A 19475-nucleotide genomic window follows, 5' to 3' on the forward strand; every position below is an offset into this window, starting at 1 on the left:
AGTTTGGGCATTTGGTTAGATACAAACCTAAGTTTCATCCAGCAGGCAATTATTCTGTCTGCTACTTGTTTTGGCCTTATGCGAATGCTCAGAAAAGTGCTACCACTTCTCCCTGTCCAGGCCCGAAGAATAATGATACAAGCCATTATCCTGTCCCGTTTGGACTATGGGAACTCCTTATATTTGGGGGCACCTGCATCCACAATAAGGAAGTTTCAGGTGACCCAGAACGCTGCAGCCCGTCTTCTATTGGGCCTCAGTCAGCGGGAATCAGGAACAGCGGCTTTGAGGAAACTACATTGGCTTCCCGTTAAGGCTAGAATAATGTTCAAATCTATGTGCATTATGCACAAAGCCATGAGGAAGACAGCACCAACAATGATTTGTGCCTTAGCAACTCCCTACCTCCCCCATAGAGCCCTACGTTCTAGCACTGCTTTCCTGGCTACCGTCAATAAAATCAGACGCACCAGATGGGGCGGGCGTTCTTTTTCTTGGAATGCCGCAAAAGCCTGGATTTCCCTCCCCACTACCCTTCGTAGTGAACCTGACCTTCTGAAATTTCGGAAGGAATTAAAAACATTCCTTTTTATCTAAATAGCCTGTTTATACTGTTCTGTTCTGTTTCTTTAGTCTGACTGTACACAGCGCTACGAGGCCTCTGGGTTGTTTGCGCTTAATAAAACACAATTACTAATAATAATAATTAATAATGACCAACTTAGGAAAAATAAATAAATCAAAATTGGACAAAAATGGTTTATTTAGCAAAAATATAGCACCAGAATTACAATATCTAACATCCTTTACATGCAATGGTACTCAATATGCTTATAAAAGGATCTCACAGTCTATAAGAATATCCCTAAATTGTTTGTAGCTACAATAATGGAAATAATACAGGACATTCCTGAACTGTTATCATACATCGATGACAAATACATTACGGAAAATTGCTTAAATTAATATCTTCATAGGGTGGAGAAATAGGGACCATTTTCGCCCAACGTAGATATAAGATAATTATCCCAAATCAAACAATACATACCAGAGTGTGATATTTTAACATATGAATTATTCAGTGATGGCAAATGGTTGGCAGCGTTCCTGCAGAAATGTGCCACTTTATAGCCTCAACATACGCTTAAAAAATTACAAGCCCTAATGGGGTCCATGAATTTTGAAAGAGCTTACTTGTCACATTATGCTCAGGATTTGTATGCCTTAATAACACCCCCTTTTTAGGTACAGCTGAGCCAGCGCATGCGCTGCACTGCGAGAAATTTAGTGAGTGGCTTTTTGAAAGTGCTACCAGAGGCTTTTGCTGGCCTCAAGCTTGCGTTCACGCGTGTGTGCACGCGCACAGCAGCCATGTGGGTTTCTGTCAAGGCTCATTAAGCCTTGCGTGCCTCTCTCTGCCTTGCTTATGCTTCAATTCACTCCCACTCCGCCCCCCCAGGGATCGTGACAATCTGCTGGCCTCCACTCCCCCTTACCTCTCTATACTTCAGCAGGCAGTAGCATGCTTTTAAAAAAAATTATTTTAGTGCGCGCGCGCACGCACACAACTCCGGTGCTTGTTTTTCTTCCATTTAGGTTCCTTTATGCACAGTATTTGTTTTTGTTTGCCTCGACTCGTGTCAGCACAGTTCACGATATTTGCATTTTCAAACTTTGAGTTTGCTTTGTTCAGTTCAGCCGGTAAGAGCAGTCCTCATAAGCACTTGTGTTGTCACTGGCTCCTAGGCTCTGAGCACCGTTTTAGTTAATGGTCCTCTAAAGAATGTTCTTATAGATCAGCCGTTTTCAGAAGGTACCTAATTTATTCAAATTTATGTTTTCGCCATTAACAGATGCACATGACAACTACACGCGTGTCATTATCGTAGCACTCTGGTATGAGATAAATGTGCAGTGGGTATTGGTCAGACATTGTTCTGTCAATGGAGTAACAGTGCCTGTAAGCACGAAAAGTCAATAATATTTTGCACAGAAATGAAAATATACATGTTATAAACTATATATATATATATATAGCTGAGTAAGCAAGCTGGATATGCTCGACTATACATGTGTAGAATTCAAATATGCAATTATTTTCTCTTTGATCTGTGTATTGCAAATATAATTATATGCATTAGTGCATGAAAAAAAGGAAAAAAACTTAATAAAGATATTTATTTTTAAAAATGATAATAAAATAAATGAAGTGCAGTGTTCACCAATCTGGCCTCTTTGTGCTTTGGTAACACATGGCTTTGATTGTGATTCGCCCACTAACTAGCCATTGGGTGGATTGTTCCCAAAACCCCATTTGGATCTAGGCTTCAACCGGTTTCCTTGGAAAAAAGTGGGTTGGGGATGGGCTGGGGGGGTGACTTTGGACCTTTTAGACTAAACTGTTACTGTTTAGTGTACATTACCCTGCATGGGTGTTCGGTCTTAGGTCCCCTGCTTTGTGTTTCTAAGGTAGTGTTTTGTAAGGGTGATTGGTCTTCTGCTGTTCCGTATGGCTTAGGTGGCTGTCTTGCTCATGCAACCTTGGTGGATCTTTAGTTTCTCGTCCAGATATCTGCTTGGTGGACTGTTCTTATGCTAGATTCTAATGGACACCCTATCTCCCCCCCCCCACGCAGATTGTTTCCCTGTCTTGTAGCCTAAACAGAATTCTGTTAACTGCACTGACTATTTTTTGGGCGCAGCCTTACTGTTTAGGGTCTATTGTCTGGTGCAATATTGCTCAGTTGTAGTTTCCTGTTTTCTATGAGTCATCCATCTGAAAGTGTCCGGTGGTTTCCCTTGGCAGCACACAGATAAGGACCTATTATGGCATAGATGTGCTATGTGAAACTTTTTTGTGACAAGAGAAGGATAGCACTACTATTGTGTAGTGTAAAGCTTGTTTTTCATTTCAAGTTCCATGAATTGTTGTAGGTTTGAGTGGTTAGTGAGCTGGTGTTAAGTCTTCAGTGTTTAATTTCAGCACCAGTTTTTAATTTTTAAATGCATGTCCTAAGATTGATCGGACGTTCAAGCACCTTAGTTTTACCTAGTGAAGGCTTGGTTAGGGATTTTTGTTCTGGCCTTCACCACTCACCGGCCTGTGTTTATTAGGGCGCCATCCTTTTAGGTGACATCATATATCCATCCAGACAAAAGGCAACACATCTCACTCAATCTGCATTACTCTGCACACGGCTGTCTACGATCCCGCTGAAGACATACATCTTTATTATATGTGCACATTCCTGAAATGATTGCACGCACACCCAGCCTGGTAAACATATTAATGCTAATGAATGCACACAGACCTATGCAAATTACGGAATTAAGATACAACAAGCGTGGCATGCATTGCTATTGAAATATGTGCACATCTTCTGCTATGTGCAGTTTCCTAGCGCCTACTTCTCATGTATAAGGCCTATTTATTATTTATTTATTTATTTATTTATTTATATTCTTATATCGCGCCTGAATCAGCCCCGAAGGGATATCTCTGCGCGTGGCTCCTGAGTAAGAGGGATAGATCATATTAGGGGAATGACAGGGGAAAAGAACAAATTAACCAGATGTAAATAGGAAAGTTTTTAATTCCTTCCTAAAAGAGAAAAGATTGGAAATTAGTCTCAGCTGTGTAGGTAGAGAGTTCCACAGCAGGGGGCCTTTTAGGGAGGGTGCTCGACCTCCCTGTCTAGCTCTGGTAACTTTTGGTATGTGTAGCAGCATAGTGTTGCTGGATCGCAGAGCACGTCCGGGAGAGTAAAGGAAAAAAATGTCTTTTAAATATTTAGGACCAGACCCATAGATACACTTGTGCATAATGCAGCAGAGTTTAAAACTCACCCTCTGTTGCACTGGAAGCCAGTGAAGGTGGCAGAGGAGGGGACGGGAAGGGGTACGAGGGGGAGCATTCAGGATGAGTCTTGCCGCGGTGTTCTGCACCACCTGCAGTCTGCGTAGTTGTTCATGGTTGGCGGAGCTAAGGAGACTGTTGCAGTAGTCTACCCGCCCAAGAATCAGAGCCTGTACCAGCGTTTTCCTATGGATGTTCGGTAGGAAAGGGAAGATACGCCGTAAGAGACCAATTGTGCGGAAACACGTTCCCGCAACCTGACTGACATGATCTTTCATAATCAGATTTTGGTCCAGTCGTACCCCCAAATTTTTGATGGTCTGTTTAGGCGATGGGACAGGTCCTAACTCAAGTGGCCACCAATCCGGCGACCATAGCAGGGTGGCCCCTCCAAACAACATGACCTCTGTTTTGGTCACATTGCACTGGAGGAAGTTCTGGGCCATCCAACCAGCTACCGCCCTCATGCCATTTTGAAAGGATTGCATGACTGCAGGTGTGATGGTTTGAAAGGGAAACAACAGCTGAGTATCGTCAGCGTAGGAAATTGGTGAGAACCCATAGGATCTAATAATCTCGGCCAGAGGGGCCACATATACGTAAATAACGTAGGGCTCAAGCATGAGCCCTGTGGCACACCTTTGGTAAGCTTCCTACAGACAGATTTATGGGGGCCTAATTTGACACCCTGTTGTCTGCCTTCAAGAAAGCTTTCAAGCCATGCAAGAGCGGTCCCCCTTACTCCCGCTCCCTTCAGACGGTCGAGAAGAATTTCATGCGACACCGTATCGAAGGCAGCGGATAAGTCCAATAGCACCAGAATCACTGAGCTCCCCCTGTCCAGTGACATTCTGATGTTATCTGTCACTGACAGGAGGGCTGATTCGGTGCTATGGTTGGGCCTAAAACCAGATTGCGAGTGGTCTAGGCCACCCGCTGCCTCGATGTAATTCGACAGGTGTGCATTTACATGCTTCTCGACCATCTTGCTGTAATATGGCAGAAGGGAGATGGGACGGAGGTTGGAAAGTTCCGTCCACGGGAGAGCCGCATTCTTGCGAATAGGGTTCACCACTGCAATTTTCCATTCAGTTGGAACTTTCCCCTCTTTGAGAGACTGGTTAATTACATCCTGAATGTAGGGAGCTAACAGGGTAGGAAGGGAAGTTAAGATTTTAACGGGGATGAGATCATCCGGTGAACCAGATTTTATTTGGGTCATTATGGTGTGGAGTTCATCAATGTTAACAGGAGGAAATGTGGTTAATGTAAGGTTGGCATTTCTGCTGGGGGAGGAAACATTCATAGTGGCACTATTTAGTTGGGATACTAGAATTTTTTCATGGATGGTCTCTATTTTGTTTTCAAAATATAATGAGACTTCATCACATAGACTTTGTGAAAAGTCATCAGGGCTTATGCAAGCCACAGGTTTTACAAATGTTTCCAGAATCCTATACAATTCTTTCGGAGAATTTCCGGCTTCCACGAGCTGTTGGGCAATATTATTTTTGCGTGCAGCTTTGATGTGTTTATAGTAATTGGTTTGAGCTGCTCGATGTGCCTTATTGTTCTCCTCCGTATGTGATCGCCGCCATCTCTTTTCTATCCTCCTACATTCTTGTTTCTCTTTCCTGAGAGCCTCAGTGTACCATTTTTCTTGTTTGGCCACAGGTAGTTGTCTAAGAGTTTTCAGAGGGGCGATTTTGTCTATGGCCACAGTTAGAGAATGCTGAAACATAGTTAACTTATGTTCTACATCCTCAGTATCTCTGATCTCAGGTTTTTTTCACACCTTTTCTAGCGACTCTAGCGTAAGTTTCTGCCACTGTCTACGTATAGTGGGGGGTAAAAAAGTCTTCTGAGGACCATTGTTGACTTTAAAAATAGTAAAGTGTAATAAAAAGTGATCTGACCAATTGACTTCAGTGGGTTTGTAACACAAAATATTATCAAAATTAGTGTATATCAAATCAATACAGTGTCCACCTTCATGAGTGGGATCCTGATTCCTTTGTGTAAGACCAATGGTAGCCATATCAATAAACAAACCATTAGTCCCAATGGAATCAGGTTGGTCAGTATGAATATTAAAATCTCCGAGGAGAAGAAAGTCTTCGTTGGCCCGTATATAGGGGCCTAACATCTCTAAGAGAGATGTAGAGAAGCTGGGACATGGAGAAGGTGGTCTATAAACAAGAGCACCTTTACTGGTCTTTCTGTTAGGGAGGGTAATTCTAAAGATCATGATTTCCATTTCCTTGCTACATTGTTTATCTAAAATGTCTAGTTTAAGAGAATCTTTATAGATTATAGCGATGCCACCGCCAGTTTTATCAGGGCGGTCAGAATGTTGAAGTTTGTAACCCATAGGCACTCCTACATTAATGGCAGATACCGTATGTGGCTTTAGCCAAGTTTCCGTAATGAAGCAGAGATCTGGGGTCAAAGAGTGTATTAGGTCCCAGATCTCAATTTGGTGCTTGGGCATCGAACGAACATTAATAAGAATGCAATGCAAATCATGTGGTGACTTAATTGGTTCTTGGGAGTCAGGAAATTGCATTGAAGAAAAATGACATTTTTTGCATGAGAATGGACCTCCGAAACACGGTCTGTTATTCTCTGGATAGCATGGGGAGGAGAATTGCCTTAATGTTTTCAGCTGCAAAGCCTCATACCTGATATGGATGTTAGCACTAAGAGCCGGCATGATGTAAAATTACCGCCCCGGCGCCCAGTCCTGTCGCGGACGGGCGCAGACGGGCAGCTCTTTGGCTGGTCTTCGGCTGTGATGAGGCTGCGCGCAAACGCTGCGCGCTTCCTGTGAGGCGATGGCTAAATAGCCCCAGTTGAGACCTAGAGCGCTAACCGCTCCCGGAAGTGCCTGGCCCTCACCTGTCCGCCCTCCGCACAACGGTAATGAATTACCGAGTCGGACCGAGGCGGGCAGGCACAGGAATCGAGACCAGCACTCCGGATCAGTTTAAAATAAGTATTAAACAATTGTGAGCTGTGCACTCTAAAATCGTGCACACGAGTATTTTAAAAGCAAGTTGTGTTAAAAAGCGCTTGTTTGGCAAATGCGCTCTGTCTGTCCCAAAATTGATTCTGCCCTCTTGATTCAGCAAGCCAGCGAGCCAGCTAGCGGTGTGCAGACACTGCCACTGTCTTTCCACCGCAGCTGCGCTGACCAGAGGCTCCGCCTAAATAGCCCCAGTTGAGACCTAGAGCGCTAACCGCTCCCGGAAGTGCCTGGCCCTCACCTGTCCGCCCTCCGCACAACGGTAATGAATTACCGAGTCGGACCGAGGCGGGCAGGCACAGGAATCGAGACCAGCACTCCGGATCAGTTTAAAATAAGTATTAAACAATTGTGAGCTGTGCACTCTAAAATCGTGCACACGAGTATTTTAAAAGCAAGTTGTGTTAAAAAGCGCTTGTTTGGCAAATGCGCTCTGTCTGTCCCAAAATTGATTCTGCCCTCTTGATTCAGCAAGCCAGCGAGCCAGCTAGCGGTGTGCAGACACTGCCACTGTCTTTCCACCGCAGCTGCGCTGACCAGAGGCTCCGCCTAAATAGCCCCAGTTGAGACCTAGAGCGCTAACCGCTCCCGGAAGTGCCTGGCCCTCACCTGTCCGCCCTCCGCACAACGGTAATGAATTACCGAGTCGGACCGAGGCGGGCAGGCACAGGAATCGAGACCAGCACTCCGGATCAGTTTAAAATAAGTATTAAACAATTGTGAGCTGTGCACTCTAAAATCGTGCACACGAGTATTTTAAAAGCAAGTTGTGTTAAAAAGCGCTTGTTTGGCAAATGCGCTCTGTCTGTCCCAAAATTGATTCTGCCCTCTTGATTCAGCAAGCCAGCGAGCCAGCTAGCGGTGTGCAGACACTGCCACTGTCTTTCCACCGCAGCCTCGAAGGGCATTTGGATATTTAGCTCTACTCGGCGTTCTGATAATCGTTATTGTGAAACATAAGTAACAAGCAGTGGCATAGCCAATAGGTCTCACCCTTGGGACCTTATAAGTGTTTAGCTATGCAACAGTTGATGTTGTTGCACCAAGGATATTGTGCTGCATAACTAAATACTTATAAGGTGCCAAAAGTGAGACCTATTGGCTATGCCAATGCTTGTTTTAGCTTTTAAGGACCTCTCCTGCGCATTTAATTGCATGGTGAGGTCCACTTTGTGACCAAAACTAGAGATAATTGGAGTTGATATGGGGCTATTGGGATTTTTGAGGGCTCTACATTATGACCTCTCTACTGCAATTAGGTATGGGGAAAAAAGAGAGTGCACTGACCTGTTTGACACAGGTAGGGGGATATGCAACGGGTATGTGCTCGCCCCAATCCTCTTTTTGTTTTACATTATCGGGTAAGATGAGGCATTGTATTGTATTGTAATTGTTATTTGTAGAGCGCGTTATCACCTTCTGGTCTCTAAGCTCTATGAGGGAGCCCACGTTATGCATGTGGGGAGATGTCACTTGCTCTAGCTAATGCCCAAGGCTTCTGAAAAAAGAACAGTTTTTAACTTTTTCCTGAATGGGAGGAGGGCATGTTCCTTACGTACATTCTCCGGCAAGTTGTTCCAAATATGGGGGATGGAGGTTGAGAAAGCCCTTCCACCTTTAGAGGAAAGGTTGAAGCGGAGGAAGACCAGGAGACTGGCCTCTGAGGACCGTAGCGTCCTACTAAGGGTGTAGTTGGTTTGCTGATTTGTGATGTAGCTAGGGGATTGGCCGTTGATGGCTTTGTGTGCGATACAGAGGCCTTTGAACTCTGTTTTTTGTCTGATCGGAAGCCAATGTAGTTGACGTAGCAGGGGAGTGGCCTGGGTACGCCTCGGCGCTCTGTATATTAGTCTGGCGGCATCATTCATGATTACCTGTAGTCTCGTCATTAGTTTACCCGGCAGGCCGAGATACAGGGAGTTTCCATAGTCCAGCCGCGACAGTATCGAGGCTGAAACGGCCAATCTGAGTGAGGTGAAAGTAAGGAGGGGGCGAGTTTCCTCAGTTGTTTTAACATGCCAACACATGTTCCCAATACTGCCGACACCTGCTGGGACATGGAGAGCTTCGCATCAATTTTGATACCCAGACTTTTTACGGCCTGGGCCGGCTCTGGATAGTAGCCTACTTGTTGTGGCCAGAAGAGGTCACTCCAGGGGTTGAATCTGTGGAGATGGCCAGTACCTCTGTCTTGTCGGGATTCATTTTGAGGGTGTTATCTGTCATCCAATTGATAGTGAATTTTAGGATGTTTGGGTGCTTAGGTGGGCGGACAGGGAGCTGTCGATCTGAATGTTGATCTGGGTGTCGTCGGCATAGTTATAGCTATGGCAGTCCATCTGGTTCAATGGAGCTATCAGGGGTTGAAGGTAGACATTAAAGAGGAGAGGTGACAGTGCTGAACCCTGAGGCACCCCACATGATAGAGCACTTGGGGCGGACACGTGGTCGGTCAGCTGTACTCTCTGGGAGCGGTCCTTGACAAAGGATGTGAACCATGCAAGGGACGTACCCTAGATGCCCAACTTCGCGACTCTTGACAACAGTTGGTCGTGGTCGTGGCATTGATGGCCAAGGGCTTAGATACCCCAGTCAATAAAAATAAGGCTATCCCAACATTGACCAATGCGGATGATGCCGTCTTGATTTCAAGGACGCCTTGGGGGCTCAAAATCTTTATGGATAGTTATACTCACTTTATGGCAAAGTTGGAAGTGAACTCCAACAAAACCTACATAATGGGTTGTGGTCTAAGGAACCCTAAAATGTGACCACTATCCATAGGAGATAAGCGTATATTAAGAATGTGAGTTTTTGTACTTGGGAGGGTCACCTTTGATTAGTGTGACACCTGGTCCTCATGTATAGCTAAGGCCGGAACACGTTTTACGCATCACCTTGGATTCATAACCAACTCAGCCTCTGCTATTGGTAAGAAGGCAATTGACCCCTTTCTAGAAATCTACAGGAGGAAGTTTATTCCAATCTTAACCTATCAGTCTGGCTTATGGGGCCTTCACAAAAGTCAGTAGTCTTCAGGGTTAGGAAAATAGAGTCAGCTGAGGAATCTTAGCCCTCTCAACTAGCTGTCCTTACTGCATGAGGAATTAGGGCTTGATTAGGTTGAAGATCTGGCACTCTTGCTGTTGTGGTGCTAGGTTTAGAGCAATCCCCAAGCCCTGTTCTATAGAGACGTTATTGAGGATTGCTTGCCTTTTGATAGAGGTCATAAAATTCCCTGGTTGGGCTATATTAAGATATGCACCTCACTGAACAGGCCATTTAATTTTTCTAAACCTGGGGGCCTGCTAAAAGATGAAAGATCTTAGATCAAAAAATCTTTTATGGAATATAGAAAGCGTGAATTGGATGTGGCTGAGTTAAATAAAACCCGTAATAAGGAATACCAGGTATAGATTGGGGATTATTAGATGGCAGCTAGGCTTTCCCCTTGGGCAGATTGATTGCTCATCTATTCTTCTCTGCCCATGTGGTGAAATCTCCCTGCAGAGTCTGCTCCGTTTTTTTATTTTTCCACAGAATGTATTCATATTTTACTAATCATTTTAAAATCCCACTATTGAAAGGTTCAGGGTTGATCAAATGTAGACTGGCCTTATTGTATCTGCAGAAGTTGAGCACACTAGCAATTCATGATAGTGCTACTTTCTTTCTTAAAAATGTTCTATGTGTAAGAAATTAAATGTTTTTTTAATTACACGTGAAGGGTGATTTAGCCATTTTTTTGTCATATGTCTGGTTTCCATGAACTTATTAATTTTAATTCTGACTGTTTTATCGTGTGATTTTTATACTGTATTGCTTTTATGATCATTATATAATTTTAGAATAAAGCTTATTGTATCATAAAGAGATACTGATATACTTAAAAACTTACCCAAGAGACAGAGGTAGTTTGGCTCCGCTAATCTGGAAAATTTTGTAGACTGGTTTAAGATGTTGTACAGTTCTCTTGGCTCACACATGACAATGCCAGCCGTTTTTCTGAAGGGAATCAAAGGAAAAACAGCTGAAAATGAGTATACTGAAGGTAATTTATACTAATGCTTATTAGATGACTGCAGGTGTTTCACACTATGAAATGTCTCAAAATGAATGTGAAAGCAAACTCTAACCATTTCTTATTTAGTTGATAGGCACCAGGACTCTTAAAACAGGAGATTATGGTGTCAGACTTATTTATACTTTACACCTCTTGAGACATCCCCAGCGTGATGATTTGAGACGACTCTCAGTCTGTTCATACTGTACCTTCTTCAAGATGGACTCGAGTGACTGACCTAACCTGTAGTTATCCTTCTTTCATTGAAAAGTAATCTTTAAGCTAGCATTTAATTCCAATACCCTCTTAAACTAAATGTGTCTTTGTTTTACTTTGGAACATGCCTGTGAGATTGTGGACTCGACCATGTTGGAGGTTCTAGGTCAGTATAGGTGGTAATAGGTAAAGAGAACGGTATTAAGAAATGATCTGACCAAGACAGGGGTAGTGACATCTGAATAACTAAATGAGGGAGATTGCAAAAAAGAATGTTTAACAGATGCTTCTCCTCGTGGCTGGGTGATTCCACGAGCTGTACTAATCCTAGTGCGGTCAGAGTGTCTGTGATAATGTGAAATCTGGAGACGCTAGATCTTCTAGATGAAAGCTTAGATCAGCCAACCTTGTAAAGTTAGAGTAATGTAAGATCAAAATGGTCAGATTGTCAATCAAGGAGGTAATAAACTTTCCCAGTGGGCAGGGGAAGGGGGTTCTATATAGGGGCACCATTGAAAGGGAAGGTGTGGCCTAGCTTTAAAACTCCATTTCCCCATTTTGAACACTTGTATCTTTCAATGTCGACAAGTAGATAATGGCGAGGCCCACACCCTGGCGCCCTTCACAATCAAGACACAAGGTCGAATAACCCTGGAGTAGTGCAAAGACAATACCTGGTTCTGAGGCGGCCTTTATCAGGGTCTCTGTGATAAACACTCTGTTAGGGTGAGGGAATGAATGGCTCCTGTATGTTTTCTTTGTGTTTTGGAAATGGTCTTACATTCAGGAGATAGAAATTCATTGTTTTTCTAAGTAAAAAAGCGTGTTGTTTTAGTGTTGTCATGGTGATTGGCATGTGCCATTAGAACTTATCAGAATTAGGCTGTCCCCTGACCAAATGAAACTCAAGCTCCCCTGAGCAGTCACAGGAAAACTAGCAAGCCAAAACCAAATAATGCTGCTCTCTTACTTTCAAACAAAAATGAAAGCAACTAATCTTATTTTATAGGGTAAGAGTGAAGATTAAATAATAAAAACAGAACATTACTTTTGAAAATGGATGTAGCTTCACACAACAAGTAAGGACTGAACCCAAATGACCAGTGAAGAACCTGTTGATCAGTCAGTCACTTCAGTTTACTGCAGTCTGTACATATACAATACAATATATACTATCAGAGGAAAGCAATTTTAAAAAGCAATTAAAATGTGGGTCGAAAAATACAGACACTAAAATCAAATGAGTCACCCATTCCATTTAATTAATTAACTACAATAGGTGATTTAAAAAAGACTTATAGGTCAAATCTAAAAATGTCAAAAGCAATCCAAAAATGTCATTTCATTCCTCTGCTCAAATATTATACATATAAACCACATTTACCAGCACATCAGATGAGAAAAACCATCATTATTTAAGCAATTTTCATCACTAGCCTACAGTAACATGAAAATGATTTGAATATTTTTAACGGAAGCAGTGAAATGTATGGCAGAAAGTAGCCCATCAGTCAGATAACATATTTGATCCAGGCACAATTGCTAAAAATAACTAAATAAAACTGTTGACTCCACCTTCAAATCCTGTGCTGCCACATGATCCAAATCGAAATTCCTTATCATAATCTATTTCTGGTTACATAATTGAAAGTACTGTTTCGCTACTGAAGGTAGACCGTAACCTAGAAATCAGCATCAAGAACTCGCAGTGGGAGATACTCTGGTCTAACCCCAAGATTAAATACAGGAAAACACTAGACATGAATACATGGAGGATGCTAGGAATTCAGTTTTCCAGCACAACTGGAAACGGAAGGGAAGCCATGCACTTTCAACAATCTGAAAAACCCCCATAACCTCTTGGATATAGAACTCTACAATTTCCTAGCTATCAAAACAGCCTTAGCAAAATCAAAACTACATAGACAGACCCCATCCATCTTCCAGTTTATGGATAACATAAACAAGACAGGGCACCAAGTCTCACTTCTCTACAAACTACTCCGACCCGCCACATCCAAACTTAACGCCAAAAAACGGCCTACTGGGAAACCCAGACAAAATCCAAACTTACAGAACAGGAACTACAAACACTGTGGGCACCCCATCTAAAAATATGATATCTCCAGCACAGACTAAATTCTCGCTACTACACCAAGCTCATTGGACACCAGCACGCCTAGCCTCAATAGGTCTAAAGGACAACGATACCTGCTGGAACTGCGGAATAGAGAGGGGGGACCTAGAACACCTCATCTTCAGTTGTACAAAAGTCAAAAACATCTGGAAAAAGGTGCTAGACTTCACAAACAGAACACTTAGCTGCAGTCTAAGGCAAACATTCGCTACAATCGCCACAGCACATATCTCACCAGACATCCCCACTCAAGAGGATAGATACCTCCTTGACTACCTCCTCACATCAGCAGCAAAGATAGTACTCATGAACTGGAAGGACACCTCCAAGAACTCATTCAAAGGGTGGCTGAACTGGATGATCTTCCTCAGAGGGGCAGACTACACCACTCTCAGAAACACACCCGGGAGACACCCCAACAGAGAGATGTGGTCTAAACTAGATAAATTCATAGTCTCCTTCAAACCACCATAGACAAAGCATAACCCAACCTCAAATTCGGTCATGATTTTCTGTCACAAACAATCACCACCACTTTATGTTTTATGTTCTAACTAGATACCCGCCAATGGCGACAATACGTGTTACATGTTACTTGTGAGCCAGTCCATCTGGGCGAACAAAATCGAACCGGCAAACTCATCACAAATGCCCGACGCGAGGATCCTCCAAAGAACGAAAATTATATATGTCTTTTATTATATGTAATCTGTAAACACCAATAAAAACATTAAAAAAAATACAAAAAGAAAGTACTGTTCTGCAAAACATACTCTTCCCAAAAACGTTCTATTATACATAGATTCAGTAGATTTAGGAGCTCCTTAATATACACTTTAGATATATTTAATTAATACTGGCACATTTCAGTCCAAAGCAGAAACGTTTATTTTTGATTTTGAAATTCTTTTTTATTGAGTTCACATAGACAATTAACAAAAATCAAGAAGAAAACATAAATCAATTCAAATTAATTGTGTTTTTATCTTTAAAAGAAATCACATGAGAAGAAAAAGCTCAGGTTTAGGTAAGGAGACTTTGTGACAAATAACCATGCTCTGACTTCTAACTCGGAGTTACCATCACATCTTTGATCTCAATTAAATGTCAGCACATCTCTTTCAGTCTCGCAAATCTTCTGAGGCTGTATTATGTGTTCTCTTTCTCTTGCCATGCAGAGGTCCTTCCCCAACAGCTATATTTCTCAAAGGGTTGCAAAGAGTAGGGAAAACACTGCGATTCCACAGTTAATCGTACCCTTTTTCGATTACAAATGTAATCGTATCACTCAATGTTTTAACAATTAAGGGCCAGATGTAGGTAAAAAAAAAAATCCGACTCTTAAATACCGACTCATACCGAATCGGTATTTCAGAATCAGAAAATGGGATGTAGGTAAAAAAAATCGGTAACATTTACCGATTCTGAATCACTCGGAATTTCAAATCGGTATTTACCGAATCGGTATTTTCCGAATCGGTATATTCCGAATCGGTAATACCCATTCATTCCTATGGGCCTCCTGGCCCATAGGAATGAATGGGTTTTACCGAATCGGAATTTACCGATTCGGAAAATACAGATTCGGTAAATACCGATTCGGAATTTTGAAATAAACAAACATGTGAGCCTGTGAACCAATCAGGAACACTCACCACACCCAAAAACAAAGGTACAGAGGAATCAACCAATCAGGATCAAGCACCCCGCCCCAGTTCCTGGGAAAGGTCACACCCATGCAGGTGCAGACCAACTGAACACTTTGGAGAGCAGGAGGACAGACAGAGGAGCAGGCTTCCCAGAGCATACCTGAACAGCACAATGGAGACCCAGGATGGCCAGAAGGATGAAGCAGAGCGCAGGAGGAAGATGAAATTCAGCCCTGCAGAACTGCAGGTGCTGGTTGAGGAGGTGGTGAAACACCACAGCAAACTATTTGGCAAACAGTCTCTGCATGTTGCAGAGTCTGTCAAGCGCACTATCTGGCTTGACATCCAAGCCAAGGTAAATTCCATTGGGGTCACCCACAGAGAAATAGATGACCTTCAAAAAGGTGGTACGACCTGGCTATCATCACCAAAAAGAAATTAGCTGCCCACAGAAAAGAAGCTGCAGCAACAGGGGGAGGCAAAAACAGAGCCCCACAACTCACAGACATTGAGGAGCTTGTGGAATCCACCCTGGAGCCGGAAAGCATCCATGGCATTGGGGACGCTGACAGCTCTGCCAGAGCTGCAAAGAAACAAGGTAAGAAGCATGGACAAAATTATTTACCCATTTCCCTGTTCCCCTTCCCCACTGTGTGTGCCTGCATCACACTCCAGAACAGGTTTAACTAATGTCCAGCAATGCATCATGGGAGACGTAGTCATAGGTAGAAACATCAATGCAGACACCATAGAATACAGCAAGGGATGCAACACACTACTACCAGAAGCAGATGAGGAGCAGGCACATGTGTGACAGTAATGTCATTTAATCAAGACACACAGGTGAAGTACTCCACTGACACAATGTCCATGTCTGTCCACAGGAGAGTCATCGCGCAGCACAGCAAAGGAGAGGGAGGAGAGGGCACCAATAACAGAGAGGAGGGAGAAGAGGAGAGAAGAAGCTGGTCCCAGCGCAGTTCAGCAAGCGAAGACCACAGCGCAGGCAGCCAAGACACTTGAGCGTACAACCACACCACAGCCTCAGTCACCTCTGTTGTTTGGGACTCAAGAGTCAGTAGCAGCAGCACTTTCCCCCACACCAACAACACCGTCACCTGTGCAGGGAAGGGCAAGGCGGCTTGATGTGCCCCCTCTCCGCATTCTTGAAACATCTGAGGAGGAAGAGGATGAGGGTGACACTGCAAGCAATCCAACAGTGTCAGACAACGCTGAGCAGCAGCCCACTCCAAGAGCTGTGTGGGCCAGTGACCGAGGCCGAAGGGCACGGGAGAGAGGTGAACGCCAGGAAGTTGAGGGGGTCTTCTGCGGTCTGGAGGCCACCATGGTGAAGGTTCAGCGCCTGCAGGCAAAGGCAATGATGGCAGTTCACAGGCAGGTGCGCAGCATTAACAGCAAGATGGAAAACATCGACAAGGGCATAGGGAACATTTCGGACAGCATGCAGTCGCTTGCAAATGGCATGACAGACATGACCCAGTGCATGACTGCCCTGTGTGACAAATTAGATAGGGACTACTTGGAGAGGCGCAGGGTTCATCTGGGTTTGCGGCAGCAGACCAAAGCATTGAACCGCTTTGCCACTGCAACCTCCCTGCTGTGCAGACGTCTGTAGCTATGCAGGATGTAATTGTGCATTGCTGCACCGATTTGTCTAGGGGGATGGGCAGAGTTACCTCTGCCATGGAGCTAATGCTTACGCAACAGGCAGCCACTGCTGGCGACACAGGTGTGGGGGAAACTGATGAATCCACCAGCAGGAGTGGTGCAAGCACTCCTGTTCCTGAAATGCGTAGGAGCAGCAGGCGACAATCTACAGAGCCAGGCAACACCGAAAGCATTGACAACCAGCCTCGTCCATCCCACCCTGTACTGCGTGGATGCAAACGTTAACCATGCCCTCAACCCACAGGACAGGTCACGGTGGGGTTAACTATGACCACCCAGTCATGAACATTGACATTGTGATACCATGGTGTGGTATGATTTGAATGCCGTAGTGAAAATTAAACTACGTACTTCATAATGTTAGCCTGTCTGTGTCTCATTACTTAGAAATATTGCCGTGTGATCACTGCCCGTCTTAGTCTCCCATCTGTTGCTGGTGCTGCTACTGTAGCATAGGGCTCTGCCTGTTCTGTGTCATCATCAATGTCCTCATGATGTGTGATCTCCACCTCTGTGCCTTCCTTGGTGGCAAGATTGTGCAACATGGCGCAGGTCGCTATAATTTTGCAGCACAGGATTGGAGTGTGCTGGCGTGCCCCTCCACTCTTGTGGAGGCAGCAAAACCTGCTCTTGAGGAGTCAAAATGTGCGCTCCACAATGTTGCGAGTAGATCTGTGAGCCACATTGTAACGCCTCTCACTCCTGGTGGGTGGGTTGAGGTAGGGGGTGAGCACAAAGGACCGCAGGGCATATGCACTATCGCCTAGGTGGAAGAAAGAATGCCATTAGTTGCATTATCATGATACATTCATCTGCTATGACTGTCATTTACCTAGCAGGTGTCCGTCCCCAAAGTCTCCAGCGACTAGGCGTGTGTATATCTCACTATTCTGGAATATGTACGAATCATGGGTACTTTTGCCACGATGTCTGTAATGATGTTGCCAGCGTTGCATATGACCTGCACATTGATGGAGTGCGTCGACTTCCGGTTCCTGTATATGTGTTCTGTGGCTGCAGGTGGGTAGAGTGGGATGTGGGTGCCATCAATGCAGCCTATCACTTGAGGAAAGTGTGCCAGTGATACACATCAGTCTTGGTCTTAGCAAGTTCCGCAGGTGTGTCAGGGAATGAAATATAATGCTCCATCATCTGCGTCAAGGAACCTTCTGTAGAAACGGGACAGGCAGCTCTGGGACACACCACCTACTGCAGCTATCACACTTTGGTAACTCCCAGAGGCAAGCAGGTGTAGGCTACACAGTACCTGCACATGGGGTGGGATGGCGTGTACCCTTGGTGTTGGGTGCTCCAGGAGTGGGTGCAGGTCCCTGATCAGGTTCAGGATGGTTTGGGGGTGTAGCCTGTACCTTTGAAGTGTCTCTGGCTCCGTCAGTTGGAAAAGTGTTATCCCCTGCCTGTACACTTGCTCCTCCCTTATCCAGTCCCTCTCTCCTGCTGCCTGTAGTCTTTGCCGCCTTGCTATGACATAGAAAGCCGCCATTCTGGTTCCACTGTTGCATTTTGGGGCCTTATTTTATAGCCTGCACCTGGTTACCACCTGCTTTCAATCCATGGTAAATACCGACTCTTAAATACCGAATTTCCTTGAATTCGGTATTTTTCTGGTTACCTACATCTCCATGGGCATTTTTTACCATTTCTTATTTACCGTTTTTCTGGTTACCTACATCTCCATGGGCATTTTTTACCATTTCTTATTTACCGATTCAGTAAATAAGAATTCAGTAACTGTGGATTCGGTATATTCCGATTCGGAAAAATACCGACTCCTATTATCCGATTCGGAAAAATTTACACTCCTACATCTCATCTTCAAGATACCAGTCGGTAACGGACAAAATTACTGATTTTCGGCCGTTACCGACCGGTATTGGGCGACCTACATCTGGCCCTTATTGACTTTACCTCCTATTTATTCTCAGAGACTAAGCAGCATCTTCTTCTGATTTTCAGCTACTACCAGACATGTCCATGTCATATGTACAGAGTCTGCGTTTTCAACATGACTTCTAATACAGTCACCCATAAGGTCTGGGTAGATTTTACTAAGAGTTAGCAGCGAGACATCAGCCCTACATAGAAAGCATCTTTTGCATTTCCGAATCCGAAATCTGTAGCCTTAGATCTCTTTCCCATTTAGCCCCAAACATTAATCTTTTTTCTGGTCCCTAGATCTCTTTCCCATATAGGACTAATCAGTAATCTCCGATCAGGTTAATCCGTACAAAGCGCCTAATACAACATTGAGACAGGCTTACCATCATCTCTTCGTAAATATGATTCCTAAAGTATACAAGTTTCCGGTGGTCTGCCTGGGAACCAATCCCAAACCATACAAGTGTATCACTAGTCTTTCTGTATTCACTTTATGCTACTACTAAGCAATTTCTTTGACAAGTTTTAAATGCATTGTCTTTAAATTCTGAGCCCACAGAGTTGATAATGTACTTGCACCCCACTTTATCAAGACCTAGGAACGAAGCATAACATCCTCCAAAAGGAATATATGGCAGTAATTTCAACATATATTACTCGAAATCCTCAAGACAACCCCACCAATCATGCCTCCTCCCACCTTATCAAACTCTTAATGAACAAATGTAAGCCTGCTATTGTCCATCATGCCTTCATGTTGGTTACTCTCGTTGACTTTAACTTAAATGCTTTTTCATTATTGAATCCTAGCGAAAGAGCTGTTCTAGGGTTATTTTTGCCATGTAGTACCTCCTGTTTATTCCATTATCATAATGGAGACAGCTTCTTCACATGAAAGAAATTCACAATCTTACTCTATAGCTCAATCAAATCCTTGGAGT

The 19475-nt window shown here is 43.9% G+C and overlaps 1 protein-coding gene across 4 annotated transcripts in view; it reads right to left on the reverse strand.

The window, feature by feature from the left end:
* The window catches only part of STYXL1 (serine/threonine/tyrosine interacting like 1), a 299858-nt gene that overhangs the window by 139990 nt on the left and 140393 nt on the right, over positions 1-19475 (reverse strand). For all 4 annotated transcript variants that reach the window (XM_078679636.1, XM_078679638.1, XM_078679639.1 and 1 more), the window contains one exon: positions 10780-10886. In XM_078679636.1, coding sequence (XP_078535762.1) covers positions 10780-10867 — 88 coding nt within the window. In that variant the 5' untranslated portion in view covers positions 10868-10886. The remainder of the gene's footprint in view (positions 1-10779; positions 10887-19475) is intronic.

The sequence above is a fragment of the Lissotriton helveticus genome, chromosome 3_1 (genome assembly GCF_964261635.1).
Source record: "Lissotriton helveticus chromosome 3_1, aLisHel1.1, whole genome shotgun sequence".
Classification (NCBI taxonomy): Eukaryota; Metazoa; Chordata; class Amphibia; order Caudata; family Salamandridae; genus Lissotriton; species Lissotriton helveticus.